This window comes from Nanorana parkeri, unplaced genomic scaffold (assembly GCF_000935625.1).
Source record: "Nanorana parkeri isolate BGI_ZX_2015 unplaced genomic scaffold, ASM93562v1 scaffold423, whole genome shotgun sequence".
Classification (NCBI taxonomy): domain Eukaryota; kingdom Metazoa; phylum Chordata; class Amphibia; order Anura; family Dicroglossidae; genus Nanorana; species Nanorana parkeri.
In genome coordinates, this window is record NW_017306691.1 from 548,948 (window position 1) to 569,055 (window position 20,108).

The 20,108-nt window shown below is 43.3% G+C and overlaps 1 protein-coding gene across 2 annotated transcripts in view; it reads left to right on the top strand.

Moving 5' to 3' along the window:
• Positions 1-369: 369 nt before the first annotated feature.
• The window catches only part of UBE2F (ubiquitin conjugating enzyme E2 F (putative)), a 192,011-nt gene continuing 172,272 nt past the window's right edge, over positions 370-20,108 (top strand). Inside the window, exons 1-4 of one of the 2 annotated variants that reach the window (XM_018559937.1) lie at positions 370-543; positions 6,501-6,634; positions 16,558-16,587; positions 17,553-17,618. In XM_018559937.1, coding sequence (XP_018415439.1) covers positions 6,517-6,634; positions 16,558-16,587; positions 17,553-17,618 — 214 coding nt within the window. In that variant the 5' untranslated portion in view covers positions 370-543; positions 6,501-6,516. The remainder of the gene's footprint in view (positions 544-6,500; positions 6,635-16,557; positions 16,588-17,552; positions 17,619-20,108) is intronic. The other variant, XM_018559935.1, reaches the window with a different exon arrangement.

Consider the following 20,108-nt stretch of genomic DNA (forward strand, 5'->3'; position numbering starts at 1 on the left):
CAGCAGGGGTCAGGGTCCAAACAGCGAGTCTATACCATTGTATGACCAGCCTGGGGCAGGCTCCTACTAGGGAATCTATACTCCTGTATGACCAGCAGAGGGCAGGCTTCTACTGGAGAATCTATACTAATGTATGACCAGCAGAGGGCAGGCTTCTACAGGAGAGTCTATACTCCTGTATGGCCATCAGGGGACGGGCTCATACTAGGGCGTCTATACCCTTGTATGGCCATCAGGGGCAGGCTCCTACTAGGGAGTCTAGTCTATACCCTTGTATGGCCATCAGGGGGCGGGCTCCTGCTAGGCTGGAGCTGTTCACAAGCAACTGCCACATCCAATATGGCCGCTTCTGCGTTCTGTTCCCTAACGACCTTCCGTGCGCTCTGACGCCGGGCCGCTGAGCACTGTGGGAAAGAAGATGGCGCCCATGCAGCAGGAGTGAGGAACGGGCCGGCTTCCTGGAGACTGTATCTAGCTGTGTTGGGATAGGGAAGTGTGACATTGCCGGGAGGTTAGACCCGGAGCTGAGAGGAGCCGAGGCAGGTGACAGTGTGTGTAGAATGTGAAGACATATATACACAGTGCCGGGAGCAGAGCACTCCTCTCTGAGTTGTTGTGTCAGCTCTGTACATGGCAGCATTCGGTCTGTGTCCTGGGAAGATGGAGGAGCTGTCAGTGTCCTCTCTGTATGGACAGCCTGTCATATGTAACCTTGGCCATTGCAGGGGACACCGAACCTCCATATACATGGCTGCCAACTGTCCCTCTGAGGGAACCACATCCCCATGTCCCTCTTTCCTCCTCTGTTCCTCTTATTGGTTTGTTGCATAGACCTCTATCAAAAATGATCATTACTATTAAAGTGTATCTATAGGCAAAACCTTTTTTATTTAGTTTTGGATAGAATGGGGAAAGCTTACAGCCCCCTTCAGGTTTTACAGCTATCCGGGGCTCAGTTACAGAGATTAACCCCTCACTTCCTGTTTTGGGGACAGCATTTTGCCAGACAGGAAGTGAGCAAAGATCTGCAACAGGAAAAAAAGACTAAAATAAAAATGTGACTGTTCCAGCATTATCTAAGTGTGAAGCCGGCCTCCGGGTATTAATGTCAGCCTATCACTGGGAAATATAACCAGACTCTCCATTCAGTGTGCCTCCCCCTATGCTGCAAGTGTACACTGATCATTTATGGCGAGGGGTAATGGGGGGAATTTATCAATACTGGAGCAGATTTGCACTTCAATCAGCTTCTCTGTCTCATTTTCAAATCTTACCTGAGCAAACTGAAGAGAGATGCTGATTGGTTGCTCTGGGCAACTGCTCCAGATTCTGTCTGCTCCAGTTTTTTAGAAATTCCCCCAATTGTGTAAATGACTTGACTTACCTGATCCCCGCTCCCCTCTGCTCCGGCTTGTGGACTGTTCCTCTGCATTCGCATTTATAATGTGGGGCTACGGACCCTGCACTGTAAGACATCAGCGGGCCTCTGACTGCCGGAGTGGATAGGAGTAGAGAAGAGGCTGCAGGTGCTGCTCATGGAGATCAGGTACATAAAATTCCTTTTCACAATACTCCTGGACATAAATGAGCAGTTAACCCTTACAGTACATGGGCAGCCTCACTACAAGGGCAGCCCCCCCTCCCCCGAGATAGGCTTTAAGACCAACAATCTAATATATTAAGGCTTCCCAGCCCTTAGATGTGGTGGCTGCATTCGTTTTTATTTTCTAAGTCTTAAGAACATTTTCAGAAAAACTCCTGCCTGAAAAACCTTGAGTCCTTGTAACTTCCTGTTCACCAAACTAAAATCTTAATGTCAGCAGCCTTCTGAGTTATCTTCTGTGTACTACAAACCCATCTCATCTATGTAATGGAGAGAGGGAGGGGTTTGTAGCCGATATCAGGCTGACAGCCTAGGGTGACATTGCTTCTTCATCAATACAGTACTGTGAGAGTTGTCACCCTGGGACAGGAAGTGTATTCCTGGCAGGATTTCCAGGTGAGAGTAAAGGAAAAGGGAGACTGAAAAAGAAAACGAATGCAGAGACCTCCTGCATGCTTGTTCAGTCCGGGGGGGGGGCTGTATTACTTACCCCATTCCTCGCTCCGGCGCTCTCCTCGTCTTCCTGATGTGTGTTGTGGTCCCTCACTGTCCTCATGCACAATGCAGGACTATTGGCCCTGCGTTGCTCTTAAAGGCACGAGCATGTGACCTTCGAGAATAGGCTTCGGGAGACCAATCCCACAGATGGAGGGAGCCTGCTGGACTGAAGAATGAGATAAATATTGCACCCCATTCTTTGACCCCTAGATTTAAGGAGCATTTAACCCTTGCAGTGAGGGGGGCCCACTACAAGGGTATTTTCTTCAGGTGCTCACAGTGGAGCTTTAACCAATAATTGTTGCATGTTAAATCTTCATGGTCCATGTACCTGGGGGCGTGGCTAGAGAGTCCTTTGCCTTCAAGTATATCTAAAGCAAAACATTTCTTACAATTTTGGATAGAGTAGGGAAAGGGTTAAAACTCCTGTCATTTTATTTTTTCCATCTGTATCACATCATTAGCGAGATTTCCCTTCCTGTCCTGTAGAATCAACAGGAAGTGAGAGGATATCTTTGCAATGTGGGGGAAATCCCCTCTTGGTTGTCATGGGAACAAGTGTCCCTATTGGAAGACTGGCCCTCTAGTCGTGTTCTGGTGATTCTCTCATTTTCATTGCCAGTGACATTGGTGATCAGGACAGTTAGAGAGCCAGTCTCCTTAATGAGGACACAGGCAGCAATGGAAACCTGACAGGGGCTCTAACCCCCCTGGTCACTCTACCCAGATGATAAGAAATGGGTTTAGTTGTACTTTGTGGTGGAAGGTGACTTGTGTCGGAGAGGTGGATGGTGTGCTTGTCTTGTGTCCTCATACTGTACTGCTTTTATTGTGTGATCTAATCGTACAACATGAAAATGAGGGGCACGTAGAACCCATTGCTGTGAGTGGCCTTCGTGCTGTAACAATGGTGATTCCGATACCAGACACATTTGCTCGCAGGGTTTGTGTACGGCCTGAAAATGATAAAAGCTTCCCCACGTTTCAGTGCTGTGTTCAGGACAGTCATGGAGAGGAGAGGAGATGCAGAATGTTTTGTTTAGGTTTGTATAGAGTAGGGAACTGTTAGATCCTCACTGCCAGGTGGTGGCTGCTGTCTTTGTTTTTCCCCTCACTTCCTCTCCAGCTGACAGGTTGTCATAGAGACAGGAAGTGATGGGAAATATTATCAGTGGGGACAGCATGGTGAAGGGTTACAATCTAAAGCTGACCATACACTTTACAACTATCGCACGAATTTTGTCTTGCGATGGTTGTAAGGTAATTAAAAGCTCGTAAGATCTGCCCATCTTGGACAGGCAGATCGTACTTGCGATCATCCGCTGAGGGGAGGGCTTCTGATGACTGCAATGCTGAGCGGGCGCACACCGGCACCGTATTTGTCTTACGAGCACCCCACAAACCCGCCGAAAATCATACGATTCTCGGCGGGTTTTCCAACGTGCTCGTAAGACAAAAGACGCGCGACCGTACAGTAGAAACGGTCGCCCGCTGCCCATACTCCTGCCGATTATCTACGATCGCGGGATTTCGCGCGATTATCGTACGATAATCGGCAGCTGTATGCCACCTTATGACTGATAATGTTGCCTGGATGTGTCTTTCTCCATAAACCCCATCACCGTTATTCCATGCCCTGCTTGCACGGTGTCCGGAAATATTGTCAGTTGGGTGACACAGCAATAAAAGCTTAGAACTGAGCGTCGGGCCAGTATACCCAAAGATTATACACAGAGAGTTGGGAATGATTAAAGCTGAAGCTTAATCTGGTTGTAATTTGTCCTCCTTGGTTCCTCCTCACCTCATCATCAAAATGCTAATAATATTTTTAAATAAAACCTTTCCTTTTAAATACCTAGCTATAGGCTGATGCCATCACTGGGTCTCTGTTCTTTTCTATGCAGTGCAGTAGGCCCCAACTAATGATTATTTTCATAATCGATTAGTTGGCCGATTTTTTTATTTTTTTGATTTAATTGGATAATAAAATGAAATACTATCCTTTACTTTAAAATGAAATGCACACATGGAGTGTTACAAACAGTTTACGTCAGAATAAAACTGCATGCACAATTTTTTGCAATCACACTGCACTGGAAAACATGCGGCATTGCAGTAACCAGTGTTCCAATGCGGGCGATCACACTGTGGGTGGGAGGCGTGTTTGGGTTCAGTAGGAAATGGCCACAATTTGTCCCAAATATTAGGAGTTTTAGTGTTACAGTTGCATGCATTGCTTATCCGGAGGTTTATGTAAGTTCTAATGTAATCTACTGGATTGGTAGGTTGGGACGATTCCATCAGAACTAAAGTAACCATCATTTGTTTGGTTTGTCTAAGGTAGGAATGTCCAAACTGCGCCCCTCCAGCTGTGGTGGAACTACGAATCCCATGAGGCATTGCAAGATTCTCACAGCCACAGACATGACTCCGGGAGAGAGATGCTTCATGGGATTTGTAGTTTCACCACAGCTGGAGGGAACCTTGGAGGTAAGAGAAGGTAGTCAGTGCCAAAATGGTGCCTGAAGTTGTCACTTTCCTCATAGTTTTCAAGGCCCAGGAAGCCCTGGGGTGCCAGAGTTACCCAACACATAGGACTGTGACCTCTGCTTAAAGTGACACTACACTCGGGAGTTAAATCTTAAAAATGTTCCCCATGGTCCCTGTGTGTGTTGTAAAGTAGTCACCGCTCCAAATTCACTCCTGTGAGTGGACTACAATCTCAATACAAATTAGTAAACTAAATGTGAGATTGTAGTCCATCACTGGCACGAACTTGGAGCGGTGACTACTTTAAAACACACACAGGGACCATGGGGAACAAAAGTAGCCACCCTCCAGAAGGAAGGACAGTGTCAGCTCCAATTCAGAGATGATTTGAGGATCTACAGCCAAGTGATACACAAATCAGATACATTTTTGTTGATGGGATACTTGAATGCATTTTTAAGGTTTCTGAGTTGTGTGTCACTTTAAATGAGAACTATGGGGTTAGGGCTTTTCCCCATAGTTCTCCTTAGGGTAACGGGAGGACACAAACTAGCATCCTCCCGTCACCCTAAGCTCAGCTGCTGCTCGCGGTATACTGAGACGCCGCAGCTGAAGCGGATCCCGACAATTATGCCTGGATCCGCCCAGCTGCGTGACTGACAGCTGGCTCTGCCTATAGGCAGAGCCAGCTGTACCCTCCCCCGTCCGTTCCGCCAGTCAGCGGATGGGAGCGGGGAGGGGGGAATCCAGCCCCTCCCCTGTCACAGCAGAGAGCCGTGACAGGATTGAGAAGTGAGCGAACGCCGGTACGTGTTCGCTCACCTTCCGATCTACTGAGCCGACCTGTGACAGTCTCATTGTCACAGGTCGGCTAAAACTATGAGGTGAGTGAAAAGCACTCACCTCATAGTTCTCCTTTAATTTCACATATTTTTGAGAGCGCTCGTTCAGAGATGATTTGAGAAGCTACAGCTGAGTGATGTACAAATAATCTACATTTTATTAATATTTAAGGTACTTAAATGTATTTTTAGGATTTAACTCCTGACTTAAGTGTCACTTTAAGGGGTAAAAGTTAACATGTACACAGTTGCACTGAATTTATTTATTGCTTTTAGAGTGTAAGGCAAAAGTGGAGAAATTAAAAGGGATATCACAAGTCGGTCTGTCCAGTCCAGGAGCCAAAGGATTTTTATTTCTAGGAGCCGGCCCCATTGACAACAACTAGAGAAAACCTCAGGTACCAGCTGTAGATTTCAGGCTAGGTTCACACCTAGGCCATTAAGCCGTGTGATATCACAGAAAACAGAGATTTGCATTCCAGTCTATGGAAGCTGTTTGCACCTGTGTGATTTGACATGCAAAAAGCTGCAGGAGCGATTTTTGTGCGGTTTGGGTCCTATAGACATCTATATGGATTGAAAACCGCCCAAACAAAAATGCACGACAACAGCTCACCAGCTCAATTGCCTAGGTGTGAACCTAGCCTGAAGGATCATTGTTTACATAGCTCCTGGGATTAGTCCAGTCCTGGTACAGTATCAGGTTATATTTCTAGCAGAGGTGGGACGAAGCCATTAGATGGTGCTAGGCCATTAGGTTGCTTTTGTGCTCTTAGTATCATCTTGCAGATAGCAATCCTAATAATAATAGTAAATACACACGCACCATTTCACCACACACACACACGCACCATTTCACCACACGCACCATTTCACCACATGCACACACGCACCATTTCACCACACACACGCACCATTTCACCACACACACACGCACCATTTCACCACACAGTCCCTTTAAATGCTCACCTTTGGACAGTATTGCTTTCCATTTTTACATTTGATAAAAGTGCTCATTGTGTGACCATGCTCCTCTTTGCTCATCATGTGATGCGTTTCTGTTACAGGTGTAAGTTCAGCGGGATGTTGACACTGGCAAGCAAGCTCAAGCGGGACGATGGGGTGAAAGGAAGCAGAGCTTCCACTGCAACTTCTGACTCTTCTCGCAGAGTGTCCATCCGTGATAGATTGCTTATAAAAGGTAGTAGTTATTTGCCTTTTTCTAGATGAAATGTTGTCATTTTCCTTAAATTGTGTTTTTGTTTTTATTCATTTTGTTACTTTACTATCACAATAAAAAAGTTCAGAATTAGGAACAAAAGCCAATATTTCATTTGTAAAAAAAACTCTGTTATGCTTTGTGCCAGAATGATATTTTTAGTGTTGTCTGAAACAGGACAAATGATAGAATGAAAGTTTTATACTTTTTATCGATGGTATCACTCATTGTTTTTTAAACTAAAACTTAGCAAAGTACAAGAAAGTGCTTTTTATTCGTTTTGTTACCTTTTTTTTTTTTGTCTATGGATCACATAAACAGTAAAGTAATTATTTTACCAATATCGGCAATAAAGCTCTGGTCTATAGGGGGTATGCTGATGTAGAGCTGAAGTGGTTACAGTTAAGTTTTGGCTGGAAGTCACTTCAACAGGAGAGCGAAGGATGGTTTGTAGTCCTGCCATTACAAAGTGATCTGTAGTGGGCAGACATACAGATTGTTAGAGAAGTTGCCATATAATCCGAGTATACACTCACTGGCCGCTTTATTAGGTACACCTCTTCAACTGCTTGTTAACACAAATATCTAATCAGCCAATCACATGGCAGTAACTTAATACATTTCGGCAAGTAGATATGGTCAAGATGGTCTGCTGAAGTTCAAACCGAGCATCAGAATGGGGAAGAAAGGTGATTTAAGTGACTTTGAACGTGGCATGGTTGTTGGTGCCAGACGAGCTGGTCTGAGTATTTCAGCAACTACACAACCCTCTCGGATTTACTGAGAATGGTCTGAAAAAGACAAAATATCCACTGAGCGGCAGTTGTGTGGGCAAGAATACTTTGTTGATGTCAGAGGTCAGAGGAGAATGGGCAGACTGGTTCAAGCTGATAGAAAGGCAACAGTAACTCAAATAACGACTGGTTACATCCGAGGTATGCAGAATACCCTCTCTGAACACACAACACGTCGAACCTTGAATCAGATGGGCTACAGAAGACCACACCGAGTGCCACTTCTGTCAGCTAAGAACAGGAAACTCAGGCTACAGTTTGTAAGGGCTCACCAAAATGGTAAAATAGAAGATTGGAAAAACGTTGCCTGGTCTGATGAGTCTCGGTTTCTGTTGCGACATTCTGATGGTTGGGTCAGATTTTGATGTAAACAAAATGAAAGCATGGATCCATCCTGCCATCACGGATGTGCAGCCGACAAATCTGCAGCAACTGTGTGATGCTATCATGTCAGTATCAACCAAACTCTTTAAGGAATGTTTCCATCACCTTGTTGAATCAATGCCACAAATAATTAAAGCAGGTCTGAAGACAAAAGGGGTCCAACCCAGTACTAGCAAGATGTACCTAATAAAGTGGCCAGTGTAGTATATCCATAACCGTATTAACCTAAGTAGCCTGTGCTGGTACCACTTCTTACTATTGCAACTCTATCCTCTTCTAGATAAATGGACTATGGAAGAGCCCAGCCACACTGCTTAGTTCCTCCTTGTGCTCTCCTCTTTAAGCAGACTAAACTGTTCTCTTCCAGTGCCTGATTCATGTAAAATAACCACCCAGTCTGATCTCTGCTATGCAGGGGATTGTAGGAGGATGAAAAAGATTTCATCTTCTGTTTTTCATGAGTATGTTATTATATAATTGAATGGTTGTGTTTGTCTTCATTGGTTTCAATTAGGAATTAGGTTAAATGTGGTCTTTTGGTAAATACTGCCGCATTTTGCTAGTCCAGTGATAAGGTCAGCTGACCAGAGAGCCGGTAGCATCATCACACTGCAGCCATTCATTCTGTAGGAAGTGCCCCCTTTTTTTTACCAGAATGAAAGAAAGGTTTTGGGGTGTGGAACATGACTTTTTTAACATCTACTTGAATTTGATGACAATAGGAAATGGCCTTGTTTGTAAGGCAGATCTATGCAGAGCCTGTTGCTGGAGCCATGAAGGGGAAAGCAGAACTCCAGCCAAAACGTTAGATTTAGCTGTGTGGCAAAGGACTTAAAACCACTGTGCTTTGTGTGTGTTTTTTTTAATTGAGAGGCAACTGGTGGCTAGTGACTCTTAAGGCCTGGCTAGTAGCTCAGGACTTGAAATTTTGAGCCATGCTCTATACTATGAGGAGAATTTATCAAAATCTGGAGCAGCTATGCAATGCAACCAATCAGCTTCTCTGTCTCATTTTCAAATCTTATCTGAGCAAACTAAAGAGCGAAGCTTATTGGTTGCCATAGGCAAGTGCTCCATATTATGTCTGCTCCAGTTTTCATAAATCCCCCTCTGAGTGTTCCTGTTCATTCATAACATGAGGACAGAGTATGTTTACTATAACCACAATCCTGAATGAATAGGGGGTGACGTAGATGACTTCCCATTCATTCATAATTGAGGATATAGTTAGCATACTATGTTCTCAATTATTTACATACATTTAGCGATCACTGAGGGTTTGTACTCGCTCTCCTTCCTGACTAGCTGTCACAGGAGGCTGAGCGAGCGGTGCGAGGAGGAGAGCTTGATCTGACAGCTGACTCCTCCCCCACACTGCCGACTGGTCTCCTGTGACAGCGTTGGCTGTCTCCGCCCACACAGCCGCTCGCCTCTGATCTGTGACAGGAGGCTGAGCGATGCGGGAGGTGCCATTTTCGGCCAATATGTTTCGGTGGCCGATATATTGGTGCATCCCCAATGTGTATGTGTAAAAAAATTTTTATTGTTTTTTTTTTTGGACTTTTTAATTCTAATTTTTATTAACCTTTTTTTTTTTCCACTTCACTTTATTGCTATCACATAGGGGCTAACAACCCCCCTATGTGTTAGCCAATTTACTCTGACAGGTCCTTTTTATGTAGACATTAGGCTCTAAGACCTCTAATATCACCTAGGGACCCCCAGAGAAGCTGATGAAGCAGAGGTCTGCTTCACCAGCTTCTCTCTGGCTTCTGTAGCCCGAGAGTGACAGATGAATGAGAAAATGATGTAATATACATCACTTCCTGCATTCGGACAATGGGGAGGAGTTCAGAGGCAGATTGTATACTGATCACACCTGCATGCATATTACAAGCAATCGAGCATCTCTACAGAGCGCGCCATCGCCGGGTGTTTACATTTTCAAACAGATTTCCCACTCGTGCATGCCGCCTAGCGCCGTGCATGAGTGTGACTCCTTTCTGAGAGCAGGGAACGCTTCTAAGAAGTAGAAACACGGGTAAAAAAAGTATTATAACATTTCTAAAAAGCTAACCATGCTCCAGTACTACCTCCTGTAAAACCAAGAACAGGGTAAAGAATTTCCAAGCATACCAATGTACTTCACTGAAAAATATCAATTTATGAAGTTGCTAAAAGCAAATATTTGCATGCATTTAGCGACCCAGTTGTTAAGACATGTTCTTGTTCAGACATGTTGACAAGTCTGACTCCTTTTTCGGCAACATTCTCAATATGTGTTTGGCCCTGTGTCATTGCAATCGACCTTCTCTCATACTAGTGTTTTTTTTTTTGTTTTTTTTTTAAACAGCTTGAGTGGTCTGCTATACGAGCAATTGTGCATCATCTATAATACTAGCATACAAATACTTTGTCAAAATCATCTTTATAATTAAAGTTTTGTTATACTAATGTGCCCAAGAAAACAGTGTGATGACTCCAAGAGCCTCTTTTGTAGCAGGTATGCTCATGCAATGCTAGACAGACAGGAAGAGTGATGCAGAGCAGACATAGGAGTCAAGTAGTGGGATGAGATCAATGTGGATAGGCAGCTTGTAATATGGAAACTAAGAGCGTGTGTCAGTTATATACAGCAGAACGGGCCAGATCCCGACAGAGTGGGTGTCCTTTCTTTTTTTGATGTTCTTTTAATGTTCTCTCTAGGTTTGGTAAGAATTGCTAGTTTTTGCTTACATGCATTTCAGCTTGTGGTTTTACCATTATTCCCGTGCAGTTTTTGGTGTTCAAGTTTTAATTTGCGTGTGATTTACAGTCATCTCAGATAAATGATAAATGTTCATAGAAGTTCAATTGATAGTCACATTTAGTAATATTTTGGTTTCTGGGATGACCTTTGCACGAGGTGATTTGGGTCCTCGGAACGTGATGAATGAATGGTCATCAAGTCCACAAGGTGGACCACCACCAGGCATTACTCTAAACCCAAAATTTTTTTCTAATGCTTTGTTTAAAGGTCAATAAAAGCTGATGAACCCTTAGAGCAGTGGTTCTCAACCCGTGTAACCTCAGGACCCACATTTGTCCTGGGTCATTAAGTTGTGACCCAAGTCGCACTGCAATGGAACAAACATTAGTGTTTCCATCCATGTGTGCATTGCTTATACAGCTCACATGCACGCCTGTAGAGGTGTTGGGGGCCAGAATGTGACGTCACTCCAGTCCAGGCACCTCTATAGGACATGTGAGGGAGCTGTAAGCAATGCACGTATGGATGGAGCTCCCTCGCGGCCATACTCCCAGCCCACCCCACCTCACCTCAATTCGACACTCGACGTCGGGCACATATTTTGAATGGCTGCTCAGTGTAAGAATGGACAGTGCTGCATCTAGAAAAGTGGAAGGCACGGGGTTGCGAGCCACTTTTGGGTCACGACCCACCAGTTGAGACCTCTGCCTTTAGAGTAATGGTTTACATACTAAAGAATAAGGTGTAACTATTTTGCAGTTATTCTTTAGTGTCTTGGCAGTAGAGAATTACTGTACTCTGCACATCCTCAGTGGTCTTTGCACTTTCTGTTAATTCGGCGACTTTTTATGTTTTACTATGTACACTTATGCAGAGTGTTTTCCCTGTTGAGCAGTTAGTGATCTTGTTGCATTGCACAGCTGGGTCATGCCATATATCTGTCTCCGTGTTCCTCTGGGCATTTTTAGCTCTCTGCATTAGCAGCTCAGTATTACACACAATAAAAACTGATTCTTTGGAACACATTAATGAGTTATTGGTGTCTGCCGTAAATGCTCCAAGCTTCCCTTGTTTGTAGAAAGTTGAATTATTAATGTTAAAGTGTGTCTGGTTCCAATTTCCTCATGTAAGTGGATGACCCCGTTCAGAAATATCCACTTTACATCTCTGCAATAAATAATATACACAGCTCGGCAGAATAGCGTGTGTGACATTGTGTCTGTATCCCCTGTGTAAGACTCCTTTTAATATTGCATGTTTAAATTGTTCCATCCTTAGACTATGTATTTCTATATTTAACTTAAATTTATAGTGCAGATAAAGTTTTACTGGAGTCGCTATAAATTGGAAGTTGTGCTTTTTTTAAAATCTTTTCTTTGTAATATTATTCTGGAATAGGTTCTCCGTAGGTTATTGCTCAGTTTGGTGCAGTGCATAAATAAGGGAGATATTAAGCAAATTGCTGTTGATTTCAAATAGTTTTTTTTTGTAAAAAGCATTGTGCAACTGTACGCTGCCTACGCCACTAATATGTGGGTGGAAGGTAGCGCAGACACGAACGACAAAGAGGAATGACCGGTAGGTTGTGAGACTGGTGCAGACTAGATGGTGGGGTTAGGAGCTGGATGGCCCCTGATTATAAAGGTTTCTTGTAAACCTTTTGTTTTGTCCATCCACAACTGGCTATGGGTGGGTGGTGGGGACACCCCTATTTTGACTTTCCTGAGGGACTTCCTCTGTGAGATCTTTCCAGAACAGTCCACAGCCCTACACTTTGCCTCTGCAGAGCCTTAATTCTATCTATTCTGCAAACCCCCCCCCCCCAAAAAAAAAGAAGCCGCCTTCATCTACCCAGACCTGAAAGTTGCCTGGCAATTCTGCTGGTTCACTGGCTTAAAAATGTGTCACTATGCTGAATGTAATGTACATATTTGGAAAGTTGGACTAAAGTCTGACGGTCCTGTCTATGTACTTATTCTGGGCTGGTTAGTCACTTACAGTAATGAATAAAAAAGCCACATTGAAAGCTAGGCATCTATCATTTACATGAATAGAAGTCGGCAATGACGGCCTCCATTTTTCTTCCAGGAAAAGATTTTTTGTCCTGGTGTGGACAAATTGATATGGAATTCTGGAGCCAGTCTGTCCAGTCCAAAAGCCAGCTATCTTGACAACAACTCTCAAAAGTTAGGCGCAAGCTGTAATTTTTAAGGAGCATTGGCTACCAGCCCTGCTTTAACATGATCCTGTCAAAAAAAATAAATCCTAAAGTACCCTGCAAAAGAAGTATTATACTTGCCTCCCTGACGGCCTGTCTCTCCTACCTTCGGCCAATCAAATCTTGAAAGTGTTGTATGTCTGTGTTCCCCGCCTGCATGCTGTAGTTGTTAAAATAAAATCAATATTGCACTCACAATGATGGTAGGAGGGTAGCACTTCAAGAATGGCTCTTGGGTCTGGCAATATCAGCCCACTTCTCAGTTGCTTGGAGGTACCACAGGGAAGAGGATCTGTATTAATTCCAGGTCATGTCACTGTTCAGCGCATTGCAGGGTCACTTTCTCCAGTCTCAACTTAAAACTTAAACTCAACTTAGGTTGCTGTGGTAGCTCTAGTGTATCGGGACCATATACAGCAATCTGCCATAACATTATGACCACCTGCCTAATATTTAATAGGTCCCACTTTTGCCATCAAAACAGCCCTGATGTGTTGAGGCATGGGCTCCACTGGACCTCTTAAGGTATGCTTTGGTATCTGGCACCGAGCAGTCAGTAGCAGATCCTTTAAGTCCTATAAGTCGTGAGGTGGGGCCTCCATGGATCTGACTTGTTTTTCCAGCACATCCTCCAGATACTCCATTGGATTTGAGATTTGGATAATTTGAAGTCAACACCCTGAACTTGTTGTGTTCCTGAAACCATTCTTGAACAATTTTTTGTGGCAGGGTCCATTATCCTGCTGAAAGAGATCACTGCCATCAGGGAACAATGTGTCTATGAATGGATATACTTGGTCAGCAACAATGTTTAGGTAGACGGTACGTGTCAAAGTAACATCCACGTGAATGGCAGGACCCAAGGTTTCCCAGCAGAACATTGCCCAAAGCATCACACTGCCTCTGCCAGCTTGCCTTCTTCCCATAATGCACCCTGGTGCCATCTCTTCCCCAGGTAAGCGACACAAATGCACCCAGCCATCCACATGATGTAATACAAAACGTGATGCTCATTGTAGGGGTGGGCATGGACACCCTGACCGGTCTATGGCTACCCAGCCCCATACGCAACAAACTGCCATGCACTGTGTGTTCAGACACCTTTCTATTGGAGCCAGCATTCATTTTTTTCAGCAAATTGGCTCTTTTCAAAGTCGCTAAAATCCTTACGCCTGCCAGTTTTTGTTTTTTTTGCTTCCAATTCATCTTCAGGCACAAAATGTTCCCTTGCTGCCTAATATATGCCACCCACTTCCAGGTGCCATTGTAATGATCGGTGTAAATCTATGCTTATTGTTGGCAGTGGAGATGACAATTCTCTCCATCACCAAAAATATTCTTTTTACTTTTTGTCAGAATTACGTTTCTGTAGGTTGCATAAGGTACAGCTCTGACTTTCTGCTTGTCACTAGAGATTCAGACTGGTGTAGATCTTTGCCATGTTTCCACTTTCTTGTACTGGATGTATTTATTTACTTTTATTCTTTTCGTTTCATTATCTTATGATTTTTTTTATTTTTTATTCCTTTTCTGAGTCTTTTTTTTTTTTTTTAAATGTCTCGTCTTTTACGCATGTTTGTATACTGTGCCTTGTTTCAGCAGGCTTCTAGCCATAAACTGAAATATTATTTGCTGTTCTGCTCTCCTGAAGCTGGAATATTGTTCTTTTATGCTCTGTCAGGTTCAGAGGGCAGACCAGTGGAAATTGGAAAATCTGCACACTCTGCTGCCTTTATGACATCCCACACATTAGAAATGTCTTGCGGAAAGGTTTCATTTTGCAGCTGTGAATTTTCAAGCTCTGTAAATTGCTACTTCATTTCCTATCTACATTTTAGTGTTTAGTCCTTTTTTTTTCCTCGTTTGTGGAGAGACATTATGTGACATTAGTTGTGTCCTATAAAATACCAGAGTACTGTATCTCAGCACAGCATTTTATAGTTACCAAATGGACATTGTTGTTGCTATATTTTTCTTCAAGCTGTATGTTGGTTTGCTGCTGCATTGGTGCAGTGTCTGCTTTCTTAGCTCAGTTTTTGTAGGTTCAAAGGCAAACAAAGACTATAGTTCTTAATCACAAGTTGGATCATTAAAGTGACACTAAACTCAGGAGTTAAAGTGACATTAAAGTTAAAAAAAATTCCCTCCCCCCAATGTTAATGTTAGCACTTACCTTAAATGATGTCTCTTAATCTGATCTTCTTCTTTCCTGATGTTTTCATCTGTTCCTCCAGCGGTGCGGTGGCTCTCCGATCCAGCGCTGACTCCTCTGTCTTTGCTGGTACTTCCTGTCCCACGGTGTCTGCATGCGGGTGTACGCGTCCATAGACTTACCTTGCATCTCTCCTCGTCTCCCGGCCGAAAATCTGACCTGCGCATGCACCCGCCCCAAGATGCTTCGCGGCCGCCCGAGCAGTTTCGGATTTTCTTATGGGAGCGCGTGGCGAAGACGGCGTAAGTTTAAACCGCTGTTAAAGCTTTTTTTTTTTTTACTTTTTGCATATATCTACTGCTTGCTAGCCGTAGATATATGCAAAAAAACACCTGAGGGTTTAGAAACCCTTTAAATCTTAAAAATACATTCAAGTAACTGTTTACAACAATGTATCTTCTTTGTGCATCACTCGGCTGTAGATTCTCAAATCATCTCTGAATTGGTGCTGACACCGTCATTCCTTCTGGAGGGTGGCTACTTTTGTTCCCCATGGTCCCTGTGTGTGTTGTAAAGTAGTCACCGCTCCAAGCTCTCTCCTGTGATGGACTACCAGCTCAATACAAATTAGTTAACTAAACGTGAGATTGTAGTCCATCACTTTGGTGAATTGGCTACTTTACAACACACACGGGGACCATGGGGAACAAAAGTAGCCCCCCTCCAGAAGAAAGGACAGTGCAAGCACCAATTCAGAGATGATTTAAGGATCTGCAGCCAAGTGATACACAAATGAGATACATTTTTGTTACTAGTTAAGATACTTGAATGCATTTTTAGGTTTAAAGTGACATTAAACCCTCAGATTTTTTAACATAAACCAATACTGTAATGTGCGCCTTACTGTAATCCATGGTTGTTTCCCTTCTCTTTGCTGCTCTTCCTTTTAAATCCTCATGTCTTCTCATGATTGGGGAGAACTTCCCTTTCCAGCTCAGGGCCTCTTCCTGTAGGGCTGGCTCAGGTTACAAGCCTATAGAAACGTATACACAGACACCGTGTATCCATTCCTGAGACAAGGCAGTCTGCTGCAAAACAGAAGTTCTGCAGAGCATGAGAAGAGATACAGATTTAAAAGGAAGAGCAGCAAAGAGAAGGGAAATAACCATGGATTACAGTAAGGCGCACATTACAGTATTGTTTTATGTTAAAAAGTCTGAGGGTTTAATGTCACTTCAACTCCTGAGTTTAGTGTCACTTTATAGCTGGTCAGGGTAACAGCCGAATGTGAAGTCTTCCTAGCAGACGACCTTAACACCAAAAAAAACCTTTTTACTTTGTAAAAAAAAAAAAAAAAAAATGAATTGGCACCTTCAGCCTGGAAGCCAAGCGTAGTGGATGAGGTCCTCCAATGAACATCCCGCTGTAGATTGACCAGAGTCTAGAATGCTTGGCACTTATATTTCCTTCAGATGAGAAGAATGCCAATACACATAATGTAACATTTTATAATGAACAGTCTTACATTTCTTTCTTGTTTAGGTTTTTAGTTCTGATGTATGATCACTGTTCATCCTTTTTTTCTTTTCTCTATTTTGTGTCTTTCAGAAGTAGCAGAACTTGAAGCAAACCTACCATGTAAGCAGAAGTGTTTGATTTGTTCTTTCTATATCTCTTTGTACAAGATCGCTATGCATCTTCACACTGAGTGAATAAAGGAAATCTATCCTGAGAGAAACATGGGAATGCCATTGCCTCCTTTATATTCTACATATGCTTGTTGCATGGTTGTCATATTCCAACTCTGGCTTCCAAATCTTGATTTACAGACCTAGAACAAGAGCACAGATGAGGATTTCTGACTGTACTGTCTTTTCAGACCTCTGTACTTATCCAGATCAGTAACTTGGAGAGTAGTGAAGTCAGTGAATCAGCATAGTGGCTAGGCACTGGAAGGGGCTCTTGAGTGCCTGTGTTAGTCTTCAAATAAATCCTCCTGGAGCTGCTTGGCCCAACAAGGATTCAGGGCCTCAGCTTCTAAATTAATCCGTTTCATTCTATTGGCAGAGCCTCTACTGAGGTTCTGGAGTTTGCCAGTTAAATGATAGGCTGAGAGAGAAAGCGGCAATAGCAAGGGGTGGGGCTTAATTTCAGCTTAGAGTGAAGCCCTATGTACAGCTAGGCTGGCCCTAGAATCTTATGTGCTCCTCTGCGATTTTAAGACTTACACAGGTTAATCTTACCTTGGATACGTTTTTAGGTCAGGTCACTTTCTAATGTTGCTTTGTGATTTTATATGGCGATAACTGCAGATTTTATCACTTGCGTCAGCTAAAAGTCATCTTTAGTAAAATGTTTTGCTAGCTGGGTATCACAATTACTTTTAAGATGTTGTAGTTATTATTAGTTGAAAGTTTGAAAAACAATGTCTTGTTTGCACAACATTCACCTACCTATCATGAAGTCTTTAGCAAATGTATTTTCAGTAAATATTGAGATACTAAACATATTAAGCAGTTGTCGTAATATCAGACTATATTTTTATATGTAATACAATGCATGAAGATAGTAATGCTAAGCCTTTTTTTTCCCCATTTCTCTAGGTACGTGTAAAGTGAATTTCCCTGACCCCAACAAATTACATTATTTCCAGCTGATGGTGAGCCCAGGTAATCTGGATATTAGTGTGTGTAGCTTTGTATTGTGGATGAACGTGACAGTAAAAATAGCGCTTTGTATTTGTGATATATTTAGCATTATGTCTACAACTGACATTATACTAGAGGCTTTGTATATTATTTTTTACTAACAAAATTATATCCAGGGGTATCCTAAAAATTCTACATTAGATATCCCTTATTCTACCAATAAGAGTGGCATTGGCATTCTGTGTTGTGTGTTCACTTATTGTTCATTCTGCTTGCCTTTTAGTTATGCACTTTCCATTGTGCACTGTAAGCTAGAATAAATGGAAGAGAGATGCTTGTGTAATAACAAAGCCTGAGGACCTATACAGATCTGTCTAGTCCAATGTGGTGCTTTAACGTGCGGTATGTCGTGCGTTGCATTCAGGCAGCACATTCATTTGAATGGTCTGCCATAGCACCACAACAACCCTAAAATTCTAATTCTTTTAATACAAGATCATACATACATATAATTGTCAGGTCAAAGTGAGCGGATTTCCATTTCATAACATTACACAACCATTTCCTTAAATTATCTGCAGTCAGATAACATAGTACCATGGCTGGGATGGGGAGAAATGATCTGCAGTCAGATGACATGGTACCATAGCTGGGATGGGAGGAATGTTCTGCAGTCAGATAACATGGTACCATGGCTGGGATGAAAAGGAATGATGTGCAGATCTCAGGACATGATGCACTGTAGTAGTGCAGGACCAAAACTTCTGTACTCAGAACAATGCGGGATGTACCCGGGGGGAGCCCACCCTATACCTTACCATCCTCAGAATGGGCTGCATGGTGCAGCCTCTCTTCTCCTCCCCTGGCGGGTCCCGGTGCTTTGTGTTGGTGCAGGAGTCTCAGGAGGGAGTAGATGTGCGGGCTGGCACTGTAAACAGGTGGTACCCAAGAAGGCTGCTCCAAGGTCTGCAGCAAACGTGGGACCTTTTAGCAGCCGCTTCAGTTTGAAAATGTAAAGGGCCAGAATCGGTTTTGGGTATCGGGGCATTTTTACGTGTATGAGTACTTGTAAAAAAAATAAAAATACCTAGGATACTTGTATCGGTGCATCCCTAGTATAATCCATACAGGATATGTATAGTATGTGTTCAGCAGCTGGCACAGCCCGTGTGGATCAGTTCTGCATTTTCAAATCAAAAAAGTTTTGTCATGTTGTAGCAAAGCTTTTGTTCTCAGAAAATTAGTATTTGCAATCCTTGACATCCCCTCCACCCACAAGGTAAAGAGTTCTAAAAAAGGTGCACATGGGACTTTAACTCGCAGCCACAGAGAAAGAGTGGTGCTTAGGTGGCATTAAGTGTATTTCTGGATGTACACTGTCATGTAGGCTCTAATCTTCCCAGTTAGGAAAGCTTTTGTATATATTCAATGGCCATTCCCATTGTGCACCTTCCCTGCTGGTTATAAGGTAATCAAGCCCTTACCAATTTGCTTAACTACTCTAAACTAACCAGGTATAGCCAAGCTCTAATTCAGTTAATCCACAGTCATGGCCATTCATTTCCAATTTATGAAGTGACAAAAGAAGCCCAGTGTGGTAGGAATGAAGCATAAAAGGGATAATGGACCAGTGCACATTTACTCTCCCTGGAGTTGTATTCTAATGATTAGCTTCTTCATAGTGGAATGTTGGCTAATAACCTCTAAAAATGGCAACTTTCGGAAATTGCGTTGCATCCCTGGTTTCTCTCCTCCCCGCTGGGCGCTTCTCTGTGTCCTCCCTGACACAGCGTCCAGGGGGAAAAGACAAACTGTCACAGGAGGTTGAGCAGGGCGGGGGAGGAGACCAATGTGAGCGGCCGGCGTCTCTCCTCCGGCACCGCTCAGCCTCCTGTGACAGATTAGGAGAGGGTGTGAGGGCGGAGACAGCTGTCAGTGGTGTCACGAGAGGCTGAGCTCTCGCCCCGCCTCCTGTGACAGTTTAGGAGACCAGCGGTGTGGGGGCGGAGACAGCTGTTACAGGAGGCTGGGACCGGTGGTGCGGGGGAGGAGTCAGCTGTCAGAGGAGTTTGAGCTCTCCTCCCTGCACCGCTCGCTCAGCCTCCTGTGACAGCGTGGATGGAGAGCGGGTTCAAGCACTCAGTGATCGCTGAGTGTTTGTAAATAATTTAGGACATAGTATGTTTACTGTGTCCTCAATTATGAATGAATGGGAAGTGATTCCTGTTCATTTATGATGAGGATATAGTAAACATACTATCTCCAAGTTATGAATGAACAGGAACACTCAGTATAGAGGCTTCTTGTTCAGTTATAACAGGGGCTGCAGAATAAGAGATTGAGGACTGTGTTGTGTTCTCAATCTCTTTTTCTATTTTAAAAGGGAAATGTCAGGGATCTGTTTAGACCCCTAATGTTTCCCCGAAGCCCCCAACAGTAAAGTCAAAAAATAAAAATAAAATATTTTAAAACATTTTAAAAGGTTAGAAATAAAATAATTATTCGGTTCAG